The following is a 22,058-nucleotide window of genomic DNA, read 5'->3' as shown; positions in this document are numbered from 1 at the left end:
AGTAGAACCGATTCCATATCAGAATATATTTTACATGGTCCTTTTCTGTATCATATTCATTTAGCACTTGTTTGGCAATAAACTTGGAAGTAAAACCATAAATTAAAAAATACCGGACAATGAAATGAAGTTGAATATGATCGAAATAATATTATATATATATATATATATATATTTTTTTTTTCCATTTTGGGTGGTTTTTGTTTGGGTAAAACATTGTTTCATTTCAAGTTCTTAGTTTACTATATCCGGCAAGGAAGGATTAAAGTTTTTATCATTCTTCTTTGACTTGTCCCTTCCATCGAAATTCTTCCTCGTTGGAACTCAAACTCATCAGATATTTCCTTCTTTTCTACTTTTTTTTTTTTTTTTTTTGGTTTCTCTGTACAAAGCCCAAAATTATTTGTTCTGGTCATTCCAGGGTCCATAGCTAAATTCAAAGCTGCCTAAACCCGAGAAAATGAAACAAAGATGGTTTCTTTTCTCAAATCCCATTCTTGATTCTGGCTCCTCTTCCCTTCTCTACTCTAATCGGTTAACTCCGACGCGATTCACGGTCGCCGCCGCTGCAGCTGCCGCTGCATATCTCAATCCGTGATTGCTGGTGGCTGGCTGCATGCACATCCCGCGCCCAATCCCATTCTGCAATTGCTGTTGCTGTTGAAACTGAAACTGCTGTTGTTGTTGTTGGTGGTGTTGGTGATAACGCTGCTGCTGCGGCGGCGATGGTGGTTGTTGTTGTTGTTCGACGCCCATCATGTAGTTCCGCACCTCCGTCTTTATCATGTCCTGCATCACCGCCAGTAGCTCCTGGCTGAACGGGAGAAAAACTCGGTCTTGCTGAGCCGGCACCGCCTCCTTTGGCGGTATTGGACAAGCCATCGGCGGTGGCGCGCCTCCTCCAAGATCGAATTTTTCGAGTGGCTGTTGAAACGGCACCGGCAGGGGAAGGGGTGGGGGAGGGGGAGGGGGAGGTGTATGCATAGCGGAAGAGAATAACTGAATCGGGCTTATGGGTTGAGTTGACTCGGTCAATCTAGGGGAGACATCGGACGAGGAGTCAACTCCTGGGAGAGAGAGGCTGAGCGAAGTAGGAGGGTCGTTCAGTGGCGGTGGCGGAGGTGTCTCTACCGGTGGTGGCAGAACTCCACCTGTTCTTGCTATCGGTTTAAACACATGAGACGGGGACATAACCGGCAAACTCGATTCGCTAACATCCGACCCGGAAGGACTCCCCGGATTGAGATGCAGCGTAACCGCGGCGCCGGCACTCACCGATCTTTTGAGCGGCTGGTGTTGAAGCCTATCGGCGAGATCATTCCCTTCATCGGCGCTCATGGACGAGCACTTCCTCTTCAAGGTAGAGTTCCAGTGGTTCTTAATGGCGTTGTCGGTCCGCCCAGCCAACAACCTAGCTATGGTCGCCCACTTGTTCCCAAACCTGGCATGCGCCCGGATTATAGTATCATCCTCCTCCGGCGTAAACGCCCGGTGCTCCACCTGCGGCGACAGCTGATTGCACCACCGCAACCGGCACGACTTCCCCGATCTCCCCGGAATCGATTTGCTGATCAGCGACCAGTTCCGCGGCCCATGCTTCTGCACCAGCTGCTGTAAAAGCTCATCTTCCTCAGGACTCCATGGCCCCTTCACCCGATCCATATCCTTCCGACTAATACTCGCCATTTCTAAAACATCTAAATAATATATCAACCTTTCTCTTTCTCTCTCTATAATTTTTTCTTTCTTCGCTTAATATAATGACCGGACCGGACCGGAATAAATAGAGACCTAAAGAAGGAGCTTCTTCAGGTAAAGAAATGAAGCGGAGATGGGTTTATATACACAGAGGCGGAGTGGTGGGTGACCGGTAAAGCAGGTTGGAAAATATGGGCAGCGGTGCGTTGTGGGTGGCTAAAGCGGTTAAAAATTTTGGGTAAAGGCGAAATGGAATACAGCTGGCAAACGGACACGCGTCACATCCCAACCCTGCACTGATTTACACATACTCTCTGTCATTCACTCTTCCCCCTTTCTTTATACAATTATATACCACCCCTCCCTCCCATCCGCGTGTACCTCACTCTCCCTATTAACCTTACTTGTAAATTCATTCAATAAATTAATTAATTAAAATTAAAATTGGGGGGATATAAATTCCTACCAGTAATAACTACAACTACTTTATTTAATTCCGATGCTGAGACAGAGCGTGACTATTTTGGGAGTTATTGACTTTCTCACCCAACTACACACTACCCTTATTACAGTTGAGTTTCAAACCGGTGTACAAAAAAAAAAAAAATTAACTTATAAAATTCAATTTCCGTTACAATAATATTTGATAAAATAATAATATTAAGATAACGGAAATCGTGACGCTTTTGGTACAGCAAGAAGCAATAAATAGGAGAGAGAGAGCGTAACGGTTGGTTGGTTGGGTGATGGAAGAAACGTCTGAGAAACAACGGAAGAGGCGATCAAGTTTGACCGGAGGAGGGTATAGAAAGAAAGAAAAAGAGGGCCAGGCTGGAGAGCATTTTACTTTTCCGGAGAGAAAGGGATATTTATCTCTTTTGTTTTTAAAAATTAAAAATTAAAAATAAAAAAAAAATGGAGTGTGTTGAGTTGTTGGGAAGAGAAAAGGAAAAAAGGAAAATGAGAGAAACCTAAACCAAACCTAAACCAAACGGCCGCGCACGGAAGAGATGAGGTGGCGCAAAACGACAAGATTGGTCGCCGAATCGGAAGGCGAATCATTACTGCAATCCTGTCAGTCCAGCCTGTCATCTTTTCTTTTTTCAAATCCAATATCTCACAACACTCCAACGCCCTATCTTTATTTATTATTTATTATCTAAAATCTAAAATCTAAAATTCAAAACCAAAAAATAAATAAATAAATAAATAAATAAAAATCCGGTTAGTCCATCGCCTTTCTCCCCGAAAACCTGCACGAAACCGTCCTTTCCTTTTAAAGCTTTTACCTGTACGGACTTGCCATCCACTGCCACGCTTCCCTAATCTCAGGCGTCCCTCTTTCCTCCTACCTTCCTATATTCATTAATTAATCTTCCATTATTCATCGCTCTTGCTCTTACATTTCTTATCTCTTACGGACTATTTACTAATACAACTCGGCCCCTAAAAGGGTTTCCCTTTTAATTAAACTATATCCCTCCTCTTTCATTAGAGTTTTTTCTACTTTTGGTCTCACGATTATGGTGTGACTAATAACTTTGATTCACGAATTTCAAAATTTGTAGAATTGATCTCAACTATTATTTTCTTAGCAAATTCGATCCTTCCGGTGCATTCTCCGTTCAATTTTAGCCGGAATCTTTTTTTCACATTTTTAATGTGGATAATATTATCTTTTTCCATCTCACCATAAGTAATAGTGTATTTTACCCTTTCATATTAAAAAAAAAAAAAATTCCTTCTTATATTTAACAATATTACAAAACTGATAACTTAAGATGCATTTGGCGATTTATTTATTTTTCGTAGCGGTCATAATTGAATAAACAACGTGCAATGTTCACTTTCGCATCTCTATCGCCCGTCAGCATGTTCAACATAAAATATAATCAAAGTCGAATATAGTGACTAATTCACTCGCTGAATTATAAGTACCTCTAATTTAGACTGGTTTTTAATTAATATCAAATTTTAAAATTTATTTCCCATTGAGTATTTTATTACTTATATTTATAATGTGTGTTAATTTGTAAGATTTATAGTTTGTTACGTATTAGTACGTATGTGCATTAATTTGTGTGATTTATAATATGTTAGAGTTAATTCCACTACTAGAGATCCCACGTCTTTGGTGACAATTCCAAATTTAGTCTAAGCCATTTAACATCCAAGACTATTATTTTTTAGACACTTAATCCTTCTTATGACTTTTCCTATTTTTAGTAAGGGCATTTTTATCTTTTCTTGTTTTTCTTTTGTTATTTTTAAGGTTTCAATTGGTTTATAACTTTAGGTAACCTCTAATTTTTAGTAACCATATTTTTCAACCGGTTTTAGTAAAGTTTTAAACTAATTAAACCGCTTAAAACCGGAAAAATAACAAAAGAAAAATATGAAGATACAAAAATGCCCTTACTAAAAATAAGAAAAATCAAGAGAAGGACTAAAAGTGGGTCCAAAAAATAATAGTCTGCGATGTTAAATAGCAAAAACGATAGTCTGAGACCAAATTTAGAATTGTCACCAAAAACAATGTACCTCTTGTCGAATTCACTCTTATATGTTATATATATACGTGATAATAATTATTTAAATGGATTTATTAATTAATATAAAATATATTTCATGATTTAGTCATGACAAATATTTTTTTTTTTAAATATGCATTTTATGAGTCATTTAGTTAATGTAGTTTATAAGTTTATTTAATATTTTATTGTATTCAAATTAATTTTAAAATAACTAAATTTGATCTAACTAGAACAAAAAACATTTATGAATATAATAATATCAATAGAGAATTAGAGATGACGTGGTTTATAATATATTTTCTATTCAAACTATTTTATCTAATTGATTGTGTTTCATATTTTATCATGAATATTTTTATAGCATTTTCAAAGTGCTTTAAAATTTCGCCCTCAGTCAATTATATTTATGGCTTCGACCCCTTCAAACAAGACAATAGTTTCTGTATATTCGTAATAAATTTGTTTTTTCTTTTATTTACATTAGGTTTCTTATCTTATACTAAACTAATTCTAAGTCCAAAGAACCTATGTCATTAGGCACTGGAAGAGGTAAAATGTGTTTTTTAAAAAAAATAGTTTTTGTGATTAATTAGACTTGTGTTGGTATTTAAATTTTTTTTTTAAATAGTGATTTGAATTTAGTCATGATTTTAGTCAAAATCTAATATTTATTATTTTGGCTTTAAATGATGAGAAATTTTGCTAATAAAGAATGAAGGCAGGAGGTGTCAAGAGGATAATGAGTAGGAAGAAAACTGGTCGTGGACCAATTCTGCAACCACAACGAGATGGAAAAGACAATATTACCCAAGCTAAAAAGGGGAGAAAATATTCGGCTAAAATTGAACGGAGAATGCACCGGAAAGACCAAATTTGCTAAGAAAATAATAGTCGTGGACCAATTCTGTAAGTTTTGAAATTCGTGGATCAAAGTTGTTAGTGACACCATAGTCGTAGGACCAAAAATGCAAAAAAAAAATTCTCTTTCATTACAACTTGACATTTGTTTGTGAAAAGGAGGGACCAGACGGCCCCAAATTAATAGATCCTTCTAGTGACGACACTATTAGCATCGCGCTCTAAGATATCTCTCACACCATCAGGAGGGTGAACCAGCACCGAAGTCCCCCAATGGCTATCTTGCCCCAAGTTGGCTAGGTAGTCTACACATTGATTCCCTTCACGTAACACATGAATGAGCTCACACTCTTGGAATTGTTCCATAACAGCCTTGCAGTCCATAATCAATGTTTCTTCCGGTCTAGACTCCATCTCTTTATTTAAGGCTTGAACCATGGCTTCTGAATCAGCTTCCGCGACAATATTCCCGAGTCCACGATTTTGGCGATGAGAAACCCCTCCCAAATACCCCAAAGTTCCACGATAAAGCTACTTGTAACGTTGATTTTGGTGGTGAACCCCACAACCCATGTGTCGTTATGATCACGAAGGACACCACCCGCACTAGTCATGCCCGAATTGGCTTTTCTGTCGCCACCAGTATTCAGTTTGAAGTACCCCAGGTGAGATGGAGACTAGTAGACCCAAATTCTGTTTCCCAACCCAATAGGACCATAGCGCCTAAGGATAAAAATGTTTGGCTTCGTCGGTTCCCTTCGTAGCACGCATCACAATATCCCTCGCCAGAATCGCCTCATGGTTGAAGACAAAGTCATTCCGAGCTTTCCAAATACTCCAGAACATGTGAGGAAAAAACAGCTTCCATATATCATTGCTAGGAAAAGACGTCAAACCCATGTAGCTCTCTTTGACCCAAAGAACCAGCGGAGTGTGAGTTGTTGAACTAAACCCAGTCGGCGCACAATAGAGGTTCCAGCAGGTCACCACCTCGTCGCACCTTCGAAATAAGTGGTCAAGGGTCTCCTCCTCCTCACCGCATCTCGGACAGACTCCATGGACGACTCACCTCGCTTCTGCCTTTCTGAGTTGACAAGTAGGCCATTGTTGATGATATTCAAAAGAAAGAGTAACTTTTTCAACGCACTTAATCTTCCATGCCCAGTCCTGGTTAGAATCTTCCACCATATGCCCCGCAATCAAAGATAAAGCGGATTTAACGGTAAAAAGGTCCGTACCTGAGTGAGGCCACGAAAGTGAAACCTCTTGGGCATTGTTGAAGCTGATAGGAAACGCCCGGATGAGGTTAAGGATGTTGCTGGAGAAGTTCCCTTCAAGGGCATTAATGTTCCAGACCCTATCTTTAGAAATGTGGTGGCTAACTTTCATTTGATCAGCATTTGAAGGGATCTCCATATTAGGAAGAGCAGCTAAGGCCATATGTAACGCCCCACTTTTCTTAAACTTATTTAAAAGACTTAACCTTGAAAGGTAAGCTAAGGCAGCGGAATAAACTTACTAAACAACTTAATAGAGGTGTCACCGCCACAATCACCCTTCACGGTGATTGCACAGGCTAAGGATAAACAAACTAAATCATTAAAAGTTTACTGGCATCAATCAAACTAGGGGATAAACCCCGGTGTCCAGCACCATCTGTAACACCCCGTGTTACGACCTTCAAATCCGAATTGATTATTGAATTAATCCCGTTAACAAATGGTTAAAAAGGGATTTAATTTGGTTAGGATTCCCCCTAATTAATTAGTACGGTCCACCATGGACTGTGGACCCTCGTCCGTATTAAGGACTCTAAGTTGGATAAGAACAAGGAGTGTACACCTTCTACCATTCAGATTCTAATTAGGACTCCTTAACTCTATAAATATGGGATTATGAAGCAATTAGGACCCCCTCACCTCTCTTAACTCTGTCTCACGAAATTGCCCAAGAAACCTAGCAAAAGGGATTCCCCACCACCGAGCCTAGGAAGATCAATCGAAGGAGAATCTTAGAGAAGGACCTTAGTAGCCAAGGGAAAATTGATTAAGTCTAAGAGGTAACCCATGTCTTACAAAACCTATTTTCCTTGCTATATCTTGATTATTGGCTTTTTTTTTATAATTGTGTGTGTGGTTCTGTGATTGAGTCTTAATAGAGCTTTGCCTAGGGTTTGTGTTGTGTTTATTCGATAATCTTGATGATCTTGATGATGTGATTGATTATATGTGTGATCCTGCGTTTAGGTGTGTCTAGAGCTTGTTATTAGGGTTTTCTTAATGGAATCTTGATGTTCTTGTGATTCTTGTTGTTCTTGCACGTTTAGGAATTGATTCATGAACCTTAATATGTTAGGAGCATGAATTTAGGATTTGTTTGTGTTGGTGTCTTGGCTTAATTCTTGTGTTCAAGCCCATATTGTTGTTGTGTATTGGGATGTATTCGGACTTGGTGTTAAGTTTAATTGAGGAATTCCCGGGTTGAGAAAAGTGTCAAGTTACCATCGTACCAGTGGGGGGGGGGGGACGAACCCCCACCTGACCACCCGCCAGTACAGGTTCGCCGTACCAACGGGTGTCCGGCGGGTGGTTGACCACCCGCCGTGTACCCGTTGGTACATAGCCGCCCACCGGTGGGTGGCCGGCGGGTGGTAGACCACCCGCTGGAACAGGGCGGCGCGTTGTGAAGTTTTACCCCGTTTGTTGGAGGGGAGCCATGAAGTGCTCCGGAGGGATAAGGAAGGCGTTATAAGGGTGGCCTGGAGGTACAGGTTGGAACTGATATAAGGATGGAGAGGAGTAAAGGTTGGAACTTGGTATAAGACTGGATTGTGATACGATTATTGTTGTTTTCTTTGCTTGTCGTTGTGCCTTATCGTTGTTATTGTTCATTATTGTTGAGCTTGGTTATTATCTTATCGTGCGAACTTAGGTTGCATGTTAGTATCTTTGCCTTCTGGTGCAAAGTCTGTGGATGTGTCGTGAGTCTTGATCTTGGCTGAAAGCTGCGCTAGAGTTGTTTAGGACTATATATGTATTCCGGTCTCAAAATGATTTTCTATACTTATACTTATTGTACTCAATGGGTGGAAGTGGGTTACTCAGCATTATTCGCTGATGGTTTTTACATAATATGTTTTTCAGGTACAGATCAGTAGCTTCGGAGTTCGCTAGATGGCTGCAAGGACTTAGTTTAAATAGTTTTAGTCTTGGTAGATGGCAAGCGTGCCTTGACTCGTATTTCGGATATTGAATTTGAATTATGCATTGTTTTGTTAGTTTAGCCTGTGCATCTAAGCTCTCAAGCTTAGATGTGGCATAGCACCCCGACTCTCATGATTAGTTATGCTCTGTTTGGGTTTTAATGTTAGATCTGTCTTTGTTTCGTAAGTTTAAAATGTTTTTTAAAAATTAGGGGTGTTACACCATCAAAACAAGGGTAGTCAACTACAAGTCTCAAAAGAAATCAACACCAAGAGTTTAGACTACAACAGCTAACTATGCTAGTCTAGTCTAACTCGTACTCTCTCACGAACTGGGTCCACCTGAAAGGGGTTAACAAACAACAAGTAGAAAACTAACCCGTTAGCACGAAGCTAAGTATAACGCCACTCAACCCTGTAAAGTACTACAATATATACTTTTGGAAAACAATTGTTTCACATACTTATATCAAGTATTCTCAATCACTTAGGCAACACTTTATCATGCTTAACAGGGTTTCTATATGCTTGCAACCTAATTAACAAATAGGCATGCTTTCACAATTAATTAGCTTATCAATAAGCTCATACTATCACATACTTATCTTATCAACAATTTCATATCATCATATATCTCAGTAAACAATCTCATGCTAACACATAAGTCAATAAGCAATCTTGTGCTATCATATAATCTCTAAGCAATCTCATGCTATCATATACTCATCATGCAATCTCATGCAATCATATAATCAATATGCAATCTCGTGCAATCATATACTCAATATGCAATCTCGTGCAATCATATACTCAATATGCAATCACGTGCAATCATATACTCAATATGTAATCTCGTGCAATCATATACTCAATATGCAATCTCGTGCAATCATATAATTTCTAAGCAATCTCATGCTATCATGTACTCAACATGCAATCATGTGCACTTAACTTGATCATGCTATAGAATGAACATGATGCTTCAGTATAAGTATAGATAGATATAGATATACACTCTTTTGTAAAAAGAATATTTTTTTGTGGAGGTTTCTTAGAGTCACAATGACTCGCTTTCTTTCTCTTGAGTCTCTTGACTCGCTTTCTTTCTCTTGAGTCTCTTGACTCGCTTTCTTTCTCTTGAATCTCTTGACTCGCTTTCTTTCTTTACTCGTGGACGAGGTAGGACTTCACCATATCGTGAATAGACCTATCTGGGCTCGGCATCTAGCCGGCCTAATACTCATCTCGCCCACAGAACCACTCTCTTGGTTCTTTTCTCAAACTCTGTGGAATCAGGTATCGAACTATCTGTGTGCACACCCCCTGACCAGGATTCCAAGCCTGGCGGGCAGTTTCCGACATAGTAACTCGGGAATATCTACCTCGTTACTTCATATCGGATCGCAATGTCTATTTCTTTCCTTACTTTCTCTTTTCACTATTTTGTCGGTTCTTTCTGATCTTATCTCTTTTATTCCGAAAGGACATAGTCCTAACGGACCTCCAAAACCTCGGATTACTCACACTAATACATATAGATATAACTCATGCAACACTTTACTTATGCAAACTTATGCACATAACTTCTCAACAATTTCTCAATGCAACAAGATAATAACTTTCCAAAATAGATATGAGTTTTTGAAAATAGTACTTAGGCTAACTTTGGCCACTTATGCATTTTAAGACATGGTATGCTCAAATATGCACTTTACTGTAGAATATGCTTCTATTCTCCTTTCATTGTGAATTCTCAACAATTTTATAAACATGCTTATGAATCATAATTTAGCACATCTTCATTGGCAAACACTTAGCAAATATTCAACATGCACTTGGACTCAAAATGCTCATCATAATCTCATTTACTGCAATTTGGCATTCAAGGAAATATGCTATGTACACTTCCACATTTAATATACTTGACAATAATCTTAACAAGTCATAATAGACATCTAGGCATGCTTTTCTAGCAAGACTTAACAAATATTGATCATCTATCATAATCTAACAATCATATAATTGTCATGCTTCTCAAACAAATAGCCAAGAGCCAACATTAACATTTTCAAATCACTGCAACTATTCTCAGACAATTTCTGTAGCATTCTTCTTCACAATTTCTATCACAAAATGCTCATTTCTTCTCCAAATACAATGAAATCAATTTCTACTCGTGCGTCGTGACGGCACCGAGTGTCCGAGCCTCAAGGGCCCGCTAGTTCCGATCTGAAACAACATGTAGCTGAGCCACAAGGGCCCGGCCACCAATTACTTCATCAACAAGCTGGCATAAAAGATCTCGCCTTGAATGAACAACATCGTCACTACCATCAACCCATTCATTGTTCCATTGGAACTCTTTTAAGATCAATGGATTAAAGTTACACCCTTCTTCATGCAACTTTTGAAACCTATTTGCAATTTTGAATTTATATTGAACATAGACCAAGTCGTTCAATCTCTTGTGCTCTAAGCGATTTCTTCTTTTTGTATAGATCTAAAAAAGTAAAAGTAGAAAAATAAACAAGTTCAAAATTTATTTATTTAAAATTTTAAATGTTATTAGTGCTTACTATAATTCTATTTACTAATTAGAAAAATTGTACTTACAAACTCAAATGTTTTCCAATTACGCTCACAACGGCTTATGATGCGCATTGCAAGTGATTGAACCTCAATACTAAGTCCACCAAAAGCATTACACCATTCAACTACAAAAATAAGTTTAAGATTTATCATATTAAATATACTTCGTACTTAGTTAGTATTACTTACGAGAAGTATTTGTTTTCTGTTGCTCGATTGATAATTGCTTCCCAAAGTTTCCTCTCATGTGATCATAATCATCAACTTGATTGCTAATCTTCACTTGCAAATCCTCATCGATGATCATTTGCTCTAGTACATCATTGAACATGGCTCGTTGCTTATGAGCATATATACAATCATTCTCCTTAAGATCAAACTATTTAGAAGGATTTAAAAACAATGCAGCTCCATATAACTTTACTTCCATTTGATCTTTCCATATCCCTCAACAATAGACATCAACTTTGCCAACAACCTTGGCTTGCTTTGCAAATGATTCGTTGAGTTTCTTCTTAGCAGTCAACATAGACATAGAAAGCCCAGTCATAGCTGAAGCGTATCACCATTGACAATCATCAATACAATCAAAATGGGATGTGATGCCTTTATGAAATCCTCAATAGCAGTGCAAAATCTAGATGAAAGCACAATGTCACCCTTTTACCTGCTTTTGTGTTGGCCAATTTAGAGCTATTCCAATCCTCAGTAACAAATAAATTTCTCAAAGCATTTTTGTTCTTGTACAAATTTTGTAATGTGAGGAATGATGTGGAGAATCGAGAAGCTCTAGGTCTCACAAGATCTTTTCCACCTATTTCCTTTCTCATAGCATTAAGAACGCGGTCGTGTCTATAAATAAAAGTGGTAACATTTCTAGCACTTGCAATCTTAGACTTAAACTCCACCAACTTTCCTATGTCTTCTAGCATGAGGTCAAGCAGTGGCAGATTCAGAAATTTTCTTCAATGCGGGCGAAACATTAAAATAAAGGAGATTATTTGAAAAAAAAAATGAAACACTTAAAGAAGTATAGCTATAAATGTTGTTAGATATGAACGAAAAATAAAACACATCAAAACTTTATAAAAATATTCATAATAAAATATGAAACATAATTAACTTGATAAAATAATTCGAATAAAAAAACACATTATAAATCACACATCTCATTATTAATAAAAAAAAAGATTTTATATAATAGATTCATTATTAATATTTTATACTATTAAGTATTAATAATAGTGAAAAAAAAAAAAAAAGCTATGTTGAAAGTTAAAACCACACTAATATTTTGCACTTAATATGAAAGAGAGGAAGAGAACCAAACGTGTATTGAAGGATTCGAACCCATGCCCATTCTCAAGACAAAAAGCATCTTTTACCAACTGATCTAACACATCGCATGTTAACTATTTTATATTTTTCTGTACTTATAATTAATCTTGTACTATATATACATATCTATATATATATATATATATATATATATATATATATATATATATATATATGTGTGTGTGTGTGTGTGTGTGTGTGTGTGTGTGTGTGTGTGTGTGTGTGTGTGTGTGCGTGTGTGTGTGTGTGTGTATATATATATATATATATATATATATATATATATAAGGATTATATATGGGGTGGGGTGGGGGTGGGATGAGTGGGGGCAGCTGCCTCCACTGTCCCCATACTGGGTCCGCTCTTGAGGTCAAGACAATGTGCTGCACAAGGAGTCCAAAATAACATATGAATCCTCTCTTCCAAAAGTCTACCGGACGCCTTATAATTAGCCACACTCTCAGTCACTATTTGAACAACATTGTCTTTGCCAATTTTTTCAATTTTTTTTCTCCAGCAATGCAGCTAACGTTATTGCATCGTGTGACTCATTCGATGCATCAACTGACTCCAAAAAGAAAGTCCCATCAGGACTATTGACAATGAAGTTAATCAAGGTTCTATTCCTCTTATCTGTCCACCCATCTTACATGAGTGTGCACCTGTATTGCTTCCAAGCAAGTTGGTGTTTTTCTTTCAACTTGTCAGTCTCCTTTCTTGTTTTCTCAAGGAGAGGTACCCGTAAGTCATGAAAGCTAGGAGGCTTCCATCTGGGTCCCATTTGTCCAACTGATTCAATCATAATTTCAAAACTCATCGAATTTGCCGCATTGAACGGTATGCCACACTCATAGAAGAAATTTGCTACATGCATTATTGTTGTCTCTTTTTCTTCTTTGCTCTGTGTACAAGCTTCAAATGTTACTTGAGTAGAACCCTTGGAATGTCTCTCCTCAACAACTTCTTCGGGAGTCTTTCTAAGCAATGATACAACCGATTGATTTTGTTTTCCCACTCTCGGTTGCGATTTTGTAAATCTTAACGTTGATTGTTTTCTTTTGCTAGTTGTCCCGAAACTTGGATAAGTAACAGAATCTTGAGATGATGGTTGTCTTTCTCCCGTTGACAATTCTTGCACATCATCATCCTCACTATCATCCAAGATCACCTTTGATTTCGTCATCATTGATGTACTTTGAATATACTATTGCATCTCCCTCATAATTTCCATAGTTGTTTTGGGATATTAGCAACATCTCCCTAACCGGCTGCGACGTGTTGTTTTAATCTCTTGATTCCTGAATGCATTTTCTTGTGACAAAACGAGCATTCAATCAAGTCTTTATTCATCAAGTTCGGACAAAATTTGTATTTTGATCCCGGATCATTAAATTTTGCTTTCCTTTTAGGATCGATAGATGAATATAGCTTTCATTTTCATCCATATCCTACCGCCCAAACAAAGAAAGGATAAAAAAAAAAAAAAAAAAAAAAAAAAAAAAAAAAAAAGTGGCAGGCTGGTAGTGTACTGCCCCTGGCCACTGCCCTGTGATTCTAGTGAATCAACATTCAACAACAACAAAATGAACAAATATAAATTATTAATAAGTTAATAACTTAATATAATAATATATTATATATCATTAATCATTATAAGTTATAACCCAAAATCAAAGAAAAAAAAAAACAGTGGAAGCCTACAGAAAATCAAAGAAAGTGAAGAAGAAAGAAGACGAGAAAAGAAGAAGAAAGAAGGACGACTCACGGACTGGGAGGGCAACAGCGGTCCGAGTGTGATGGTTGTAGGAGGTTGACGCACTGGGTCTGAATAGTGACGGGGAGAAATGCAAAATGTATCTTCTTCTCTCTCTTCTCTATTATTATTAGGTCATACCTTTTTAAAAATAAAATTTAAAAAAAATTGGGCCGGATTTACGGGTTTGGAAGCCAGGTCGACATCCATGGCGTCGACTGGGACTCCTGGGTGACGCCGGAGCTCGCCTTGCCATTTTCAGGCGAAGCGAAGCCTCCAGGCGTCCTATCTCCACCAAGGACGGAGCCAAAGGGGGACAGGGGGCAGCTGATCCTCTCACCCCACCCCACCCCATATATAATCTTTGTATGTGTGTGTATATATATATATATATATATATATATATATATATATATATATATATATATATATATAGTACAGGTTTTAGTATTAGTATAAAAAAAGCTATTAAATATCAACAAGAAATGAGTTAAAGTAGTTGTTAGAGTATATGTTTGGTAATAGTAAAGGCCAATGGTTTAAATCTTTTGCCATCATAAAACATAGTTTTACAGTTTTTTTGACTCCTTCCCCTACGTCTTCAACACAGTCACTCCCCCTACGTCTTCAACACAGTCACGTTTTTAATAGCTCTACGTCTTCAACAAAGTCACTCCCCTACGTCTTCATTAGAGTCACGTTTTTAATAGCTTTTTTAATATTTAACACACACACACACACACATAACATTCTATTCAAATTATTTTATCAAGTTAATTATGTTTCATATTTTGTTATGAATATTTTTATAAAGTTTCGATGTGTTTTATTTTTCTTCCATATCCAACAATATTTACAATTATATTTCTTAGATAATTTATTTATTTCTTTTGTTTTAATGTTTCGCTTTTACTGAAATTTTTTTTATAAATATATCCTTACTTCTTCGACCCTAAACTGAATTTTTGGCTCCGTCCCTGATCTCCACCGATATGACGCCTAAGCGATGCCGTGATAAGTCAAAAAATTTCGCTTCTTATGAACAAAAATATTTGTCATGTAATTACAACCTCTCATAAAAGTGCTTGTGGCTAATTTTAGGGAATACAATCTAATTTGACACATGCTCAGACTTCACATACTAACACCATGTTATAGGTTAAATTGGTCATGTTTGCGTCGAACACGTGTTTATGGGCTAGCTATATACTTGGATTCTAGATTTTTTATTTCTTAAAACAAGACTTCTAGACTGAACAAGTAGTTAATCAACATAATGTTTTAAACGATGCAAATCTCGTATTGTCTTATTGAACTGGAGCATCTAGTATATAATAACTTTAACTATACTCATGTTAATTCATATGTATCTTATACGGGGTAAAATTTTAATAGTCGATTAAACATAATTAATGGAGATAAGTTTTGTCACCTCCCTCCCCCACCCACCATATTACCTGTCATTAGATTTGTTTAGTTTAATTAGATAAAGAAATTGCAATAATAGATGGGATAGATACGATAGATATGGGAGATGCGTATCCTTTTGGTTGCACGTACATCGTACCTAATACCAATACTACCCACTTGGATTGGTAGTGTAGACACGCATGTACCACCGCTATATCTATTATCTATTATCTATTAGAGCATCCACATTGGTTGGGAAGAATGGGGAGATAATGTAAGAGTGATTAGGAAAGAGAGTGTGGAGAGGAGAGAAAAAAAAAAAAAAAAACAAACAAAACAAAAAAAAAAATTAAAAAAAAAAAGAAAGTAGTCAGACGCGTCAGGCGCGCCGACTGGCGCGCCTGACGCGCCTCCGGGCGCGTGCAGTGCACGCGCCCGGCTTTTGCCCAAGGCTGTGCGCGAACGCGCACAGCCTTGCTTCTTCTTCTTTCTCTTTTTTTTTTTTTTTTTTTTTTTTTTTTTTTTTTTCTGACAATCTCCCTACATTTGCAGGGAGATTATTTTTCAATTATCTCATGTCCACACTAGCTATTATCTCATGAAGGGAAGATTTAATTCTGAATTCTCCCCACAATATCCACAAGTGTGGATGGCCTTATCTATATAATAACAAATCATCATTATAATATCAGAATATTGTGACTTTGACTTCCCTCATCGTCGGTGGACAATTTTGCACCCACCCCTTACATATTTTAACCATTCAATTTCAAAAAATACTATATCTACTTTGATTTTTTATTTTACGTTTTACTCTCTACTTATTTAGCTATTGATTTTTTAACCTTAAAAATCGACAACTAACCAACATAATTGGTCAGAAAACAAAATAGCTCACATGAGCTTTGTTCACTGATTCAATAGATAGTATTTGGGGGAAGAAATTAAGATTCGAATTTCGACAACAGCAGTGTGGGATTATGCTAAAAGTTGACAGATCCGTTGTACGCACCGACATTTGATCTTGTCTGTTGGGTTGGCAGCGGCAATATAGAAATTATGCTTAATGGGGTGATTTTCATCCTCTCTGTGGGGTTGGGGATTCAAACTTTTTGCGAGAAGAAAACAAAATAACATTTTTTAAACGACTCAAAAAACAAAGAGCTATTATTGATTTTAAAAATATATAATAAAGTGTCAATTAAACACTTCTTTTCAGAATATTTATACAATTAGAACAACCTATTATGGACTCCGATTGAATATGAAAAGTAAATCCCTCCTATTAAAGGAATTAATTATAAGTTGGTAATACTAAAATATAAAGTAATATCCTAAATAATAAGGAAAATAATATATTAATATTGGTTTAGGATCTTCTACTTACACTTTCCATAAACGAGGGTTCATATCCTTAAAATTTAAAATCGTACTAGGCTTGGACCGACCACTTGAGTCAAGGTCAAATACTAGACCGCATGTATCCAAGTCATTGATGGTATAATTTTTTTTTTTGAAAGTCAACCTGGCGGTTGTATTTATAGAAGAGTTAAAATAAAGTCTGGTGGGACATTGTCCCAGTACATAGCAGTAGCGAAACTAAGTGCTGTAGTAGCTAAAGTATGAGCTAATAAATTCTGTAATCTAGGAATGTAAATTACTGAGCAGTAAGTAAAAGTAGAAATATAGGTTCTGCAACTATTGATAGCATAACCTAGATATGAGCGTGATGTGGCTGGTGGTCCAAATAAATAGCACTGCAGTAGTTGACAATCCGTATGAATCTGTATAGATAGTTCATTCATCCTTTTAAGCCATGATAATACTTCCTTGCATGCAAAAGCCTCAGCCATGAGCGGGGAGTGGTAACCTATTAATGGGGCGCTGAAAGCATATATGTAGCGGCCATTGGCGTCGAGGAGTACCTCACCAACAGCTGCTGCATTGGTTCCTCGATGATAGCTTGCGTCCATATAGCATTTGACGGGTGTCATCACCTCGCCATGCGTGACTTCCGGCAAGCTGGCGTGCGGCGGAGGCAGTGCGGTTTCGGCAGCGTCGGTGGAGGCTGCTCGGCAGTAGGATGGTGGGCAGCAGCTCGGGGCTGTGATGGGGCACGATGATGGAGATCCTTCCATGCTTTCATTGTAGCTGCTGCAATTGTTAATAATTTCGTTGGCCTTGGTAGACAAGCATCCCATACCGCTCCGTTTCCGGCCCTCCATAGATGGTATAAAATTGCAGCTGCATAAACAACTCCATCAAAGTCTAGAACATTCAAGATTGCACTAAACCATTCATGGAAAATATTTGTGACAATATTGGGGATTGGAAGGTTGGATTTAGCCCAAATGGAGTGTGCATAGTCACACAAAACTAATGCATGCATGGTATCTTCATTCACTCTCCCACACATGCCACACATTGGGTTAACATCCACTCTCTTTATAAGTAAGTTGTTGGTAGTAGGAAGGATATCACAAATAGCTCTCCATAGGAATGTCTTCCATTTTGGTGGAATTTTTAATTTCCATAGGGCTAGCCATTCATTAAAAATCCCATTAGAATTATTCTCGTAATTACCAACTATATGCCTGTAACCACTCTTGACTGAATAACATCTATTAGGATCACCATACCAATACCATATATCATCATACTCAAGGGCAACTGGTATACTCTGAATTCTGGGTATATCACTCGGTTGGAAAATATCAGCTAGTATATGCGGATCCCAGGTGCCCGTATCTTGATCAATTAATCCTTCCACTCTGGCCCCAGACAAGTACTGTGGCATTTCTGTGTGAATCATAGGATCCAGTTCATCCTGCAGCCAGGGATGCTCCCATATTAAGGTAGAATTCTCATTCCCAATTCGCCTTCTTATACCGCCACATACTAGGTCCTTAGCCGCCATGATACTGCGCCAACAAAAGCTTGGATTATTTCCTATAGTTGCCTCTAGGAAAGTATCCTTTGGATAATATCTAGCTTTATAAACCTTGGCTACCAATGAGTCAGTGTTAGTGAGCAGCCTCCATGCCTGTTTTCCTAACATTGCCATATTAAATGCCCTTAAATCTTTAAACCCCAGTCCACCATGTTTCTTTGGGACACACAATTTATCCCAGGCTTTCCAGTGAATGCCACGATCCGTACCCGACCCCACCAGTACCGATTCATGACACGTTCAATAGCTGTACAAACAGATATGGGTAAAAGAAAAACACTCTGAAAATGTTGGCATTGCCTGAGCCACACTTTTCAACAAAATTTCCTTACCAGCCTGTGATAACAACCTCTTGTTCCAAGATCAAATCCTCTGTTTGATTTTATCTTCTATGTATGCAAATGCAGCCTTCTTGTTTCTACCCACAATTGAGGGTAACCCTAGGTATTTCCCAAAGTTGGGGGCTTGGTTAACACCTAGTATTTGTGCCACCATATCTTTATCAATCTGTCCTGTATTCCTGCTGTAGCATATATTGGACTTATGATAATTTACTTTCTGACCAGATAAATTCTCATATAACTGTAAACATTTTTTTTTTATCTCAGATGCTTCCTGTCTATTTGCTCTGAAAAATAGTAGGCTATCATCTGCAAAAAATAAATGAGAGATCGGCGGTGCTCCCCTAGCAACCCTGCAGCCATGTATTAAACCTCTATTCTGCGCCTGCTGCAATAGCACTGAAAGCCCCTCCGCACATATAATAAACAAATATGGAGATAATGGGTCCCCCTGGCGAAGGCCACGCGTAGGCGTAATGGAGGAACTGCGAGAGCCATTTATCATAAAGTTATACGATACAGTAGTCACACACAACATAAGCAACTCAATCCATCTATTATCGAAGCCCAGAGCTAATAACATCCCACGGAGGAAGGGCCATTCCATGCGGTCATAGGCTTTGGCCATATCAAGTTTGAGTGCACTCCAACCTACAGCCCCGCACTGTTTCCTATTCAAGTAGTGGCCCACTTCCGCAGCTACAAGAATATTATCAGTAATCAGCCTGTCTGGAATAAATGCACTCTGAGAGCTAGATATTATATTCTCCATTAATGGTTTCATTCTCTGCGTAATCATCTTAGCCATTATCCTGTAGATCACATTGCTCAACGCTATCGGGCGAAAATCCGCTACCACCTCAGGGGTTTTCTTTTTCGGGATGAGTACCACATCCGTATTATTCAGGCCAGAGGGGAAGACTCGATTATTAAGGCAATTCACTATAAATGCCGAAATATCGTTACTAACTACATCCCAGAAATATTGGTAAAAACCTGGGTTCATACCATCCGGTCCAGGAGCTTTGTCAGGGGCCATTGCAAACAGGGCATCTTTAACTTCAAATACCTCAAAAGGACGTAATAATGACTCATTCTGATTCTGGGTTACACAGGGGATACTCCAGAAAATAAATTGTCATCATTCACAGGATTACAAGAGGAAAAGATTTGGCTAAAATAATCCAAGCTAATCGTACTCATAGAACCTCCTTCCACCCAATCCCCATTATCATTCATAAGTTTATAAATAGTATTTTTCTTCTTACGATGAGAGGCGTACCTGTGGTAGAATTTTGTATTAGCATCTGCATTCTTTAGCCAATGTTGTTTGGCTCTGTGCCTCCAGTAAGCATCCTCCTGGATCTCCATATTGCTCAGAATTCCTTCCAGGCGTTAGAATTCATTCAAGGATGCCAGATCAGTACGACCCCTAAGATGTAATTGCTATTTTTGTAGGTGCCTGATCTTTTCACCAAACTTATGATACCGGTCTCCGCCCCATCTGGACAATCGGTTCCCACAGTGTGCTATACAGTCTTGGATCCCTTCACTCCTCCCTTCCTCCCATGACTTTTCCACCACATTCCTGCATCCATCATCATATATCCAGGCCATTTCGAACCGAAACCCTCTCCTTCCTCCCCCTCCGTTTTGGAATGTTCCATGGACACTCAAAAACAGCGCAGAATGATCAGATTTCCTCATCAGATTATTAATAACTCTGGCCCCATGCACAATCTCGCGCCAACCATTAGATGCTAACACTTTATCCAATCGTTCTTCAATACAAGCTGGCGTACCTTTTCCTTTTTCCCAAGTAAAACGGTAACCCTCCATAGGCAACTGAGTCAAACCACATTGATCAATAGTCTCCCCAAAGCCGCGTAGGAGACTATTAGGATGAGGATTAACTCCTCTCTTCTCGTGTTGAAATAGGAGATCATTAAAATCTCCAATCATAACCCATGGTAAGGTGGACCGGGGTGCAAAGGATTTTATCAATTCCCACGCTTCTGCCCTCCTATGGCGCTGGGAGTAGCCATAATAACATGTCATCCTCCACCTCGAAAAACTGGACATATTTACCTCAATATCAATATGGTTTTTGGGGTAGCTCAATAGACTTTCCGTATTATTCTTCCGCCACAGTAGTGCTAAACCACCACCACCTTGCGGTGTCGGATCAACATAAAAAAGACCATCAAAACCAAGAGTGACACAAATTCTTTCAGCATGTACTCGTTGCACCATGGTTTCCATAAGAAAAATAAAATCAGGCTTCTTCTGGGACGCAAGGTCCGTTAATTCTCGAACTGTTCGTGGATTGCCCAAGCCACGACAGTTCCAGCTGATGGTACTCATAATGACGGGCGGGTCTGGGAACCAGAACCCGCCATGGACAAGTTTTTTTGGATCTCTGTCATAACCACATCCCCACCAACATTCACATCGCCCCCATCATTCACCTCGGCCCTTCTCCTCTTAATCGCAGCCGTGACTATATCACTTTCCCCTTGTTCACGTGAAGGCTCAGATGCCCCACTCTCTTGCCCGTCAACCCGTGCCCTAGGCACAAGATCCGTCCGTGTCCCCGCCATAGGATTACCATTCATGTCAAGAAGCCATGAAGCACCCACTTTCCGCGGCCCCTTCCTAAATTCAGCACGTAAACTTTCATCATATGGATATTGTTCAATGGGTACTCCCGCATCTCGCGCCTTTAAGCAATACTTATGTAGATGCCCCATCATACCACAGAAGTAGCAAAAGTTGTGTAGCCTTTCATACTTGAAATTAACCCAACAAGTCGTTTTATCCCTCTTCATTAGTTTCATACGCCGTTTTAGCTGCTTCAAGACAGAGATTGAAACCCTAATCCGGTAGAACGTCTTCCAGGGTGCATTAGCAAATCTATCATCAATCTTAATAAAAATTCCCAAAAAGTTTCCTACCCGCTCCAAAATAAGATCAGAAGTATAGCCCAACGGCAAGTCATGCACTTGTATCCACATATCAACCGTGTTCAAAGGCACCGAGACCGGTATCGCCCCATCTTGAATTTGCTTGCAAATGAATGTGTGATTCTCAAAGGACCATGGACCACCATCAAGAACCAACTGAATATCCGTTTCATGAAAGAACACAAAGAGAAAAAGGCCCGATTGCAACTCCGAGACTCGTACTCCCTTCACCGGCTGCCATACCGAAGCCATGACATGGCTCATAAACTCTGCCTTCACAAGCTTAGTAGTCAAGAATCTACCCACCAGGCGCCATGTTCGTACTGTTTCGGCAGGTTGCTCATCGTCCTCCTCCACCGTCGGCACGAAGACGTCGTCTTCCTCATCGTCTAGGGTTACGTCCGCCCATCGCCGGCCCAAAA

General features: G+C 38.7%; 2 protein-coding genes across 2 annotated transcripts; both read right to left on the bottom strand.

Moving 5' to 3' along the window:
- Nucleotides 1-219: 219 nt before the first annotated feature.
- LOC109154793 (transcription factor MYB44-like) lies at nt 220-1,819 on the bottom strand. The gene has a single exon (XM_019302518.1). The coding sequence runs from the start codon at nt 1,684-1,686 to the stop codon at nt 523-525; it is 1,164 nt and encodes a 387-aa protein (XP_019158063.1). The 5' UTR covers nt 1,687-1,819; the 3' UTR covers nt 220-522.
- Nucleotides 1,820-18,695: 16,876 nt separating this feature from the next.
- On the bottom strand, nt 18,696-21,037 carry LOC109154672. The gene is made up of 3 exons (XM_019302404.1): nt 20,149-21,037; nt 19,956-20,058; nt 18,696-19,794 (listed from the first exon to the last, which is right to left on the bottom strand). Exons 1-3 carry the CDS (start codon nt 21,035-21,037, stop codon nt 18,696-18,698), a joined length of 2,091 nt encoding a protein of 696 aa, XP_019157949.1.
- Between the last annotated feature and the right edge of the window lie 1,021 nt (nt 21,038-22,058).

Source organism: Ipomoea nil, unplaced genomic scaffold, assembly GCF_001879475.1.
Source record: "Ipomoea nil cultivar Tokyo-kokei standard unplaced genomic scaffold, Asagao_1.1 scaffold2653, whole genome shotgun sequence".
NCBI classification, from domain to species: Eukaryota; Viridiplantae; Streptophyta; class Magnoliopsida; order Solanales; family Convolvulaceae; genus Ipomoea; species Ipomoea nil.
This window is presented reverse-complemented; position numbering and strand designations above follow the sequence as displayed.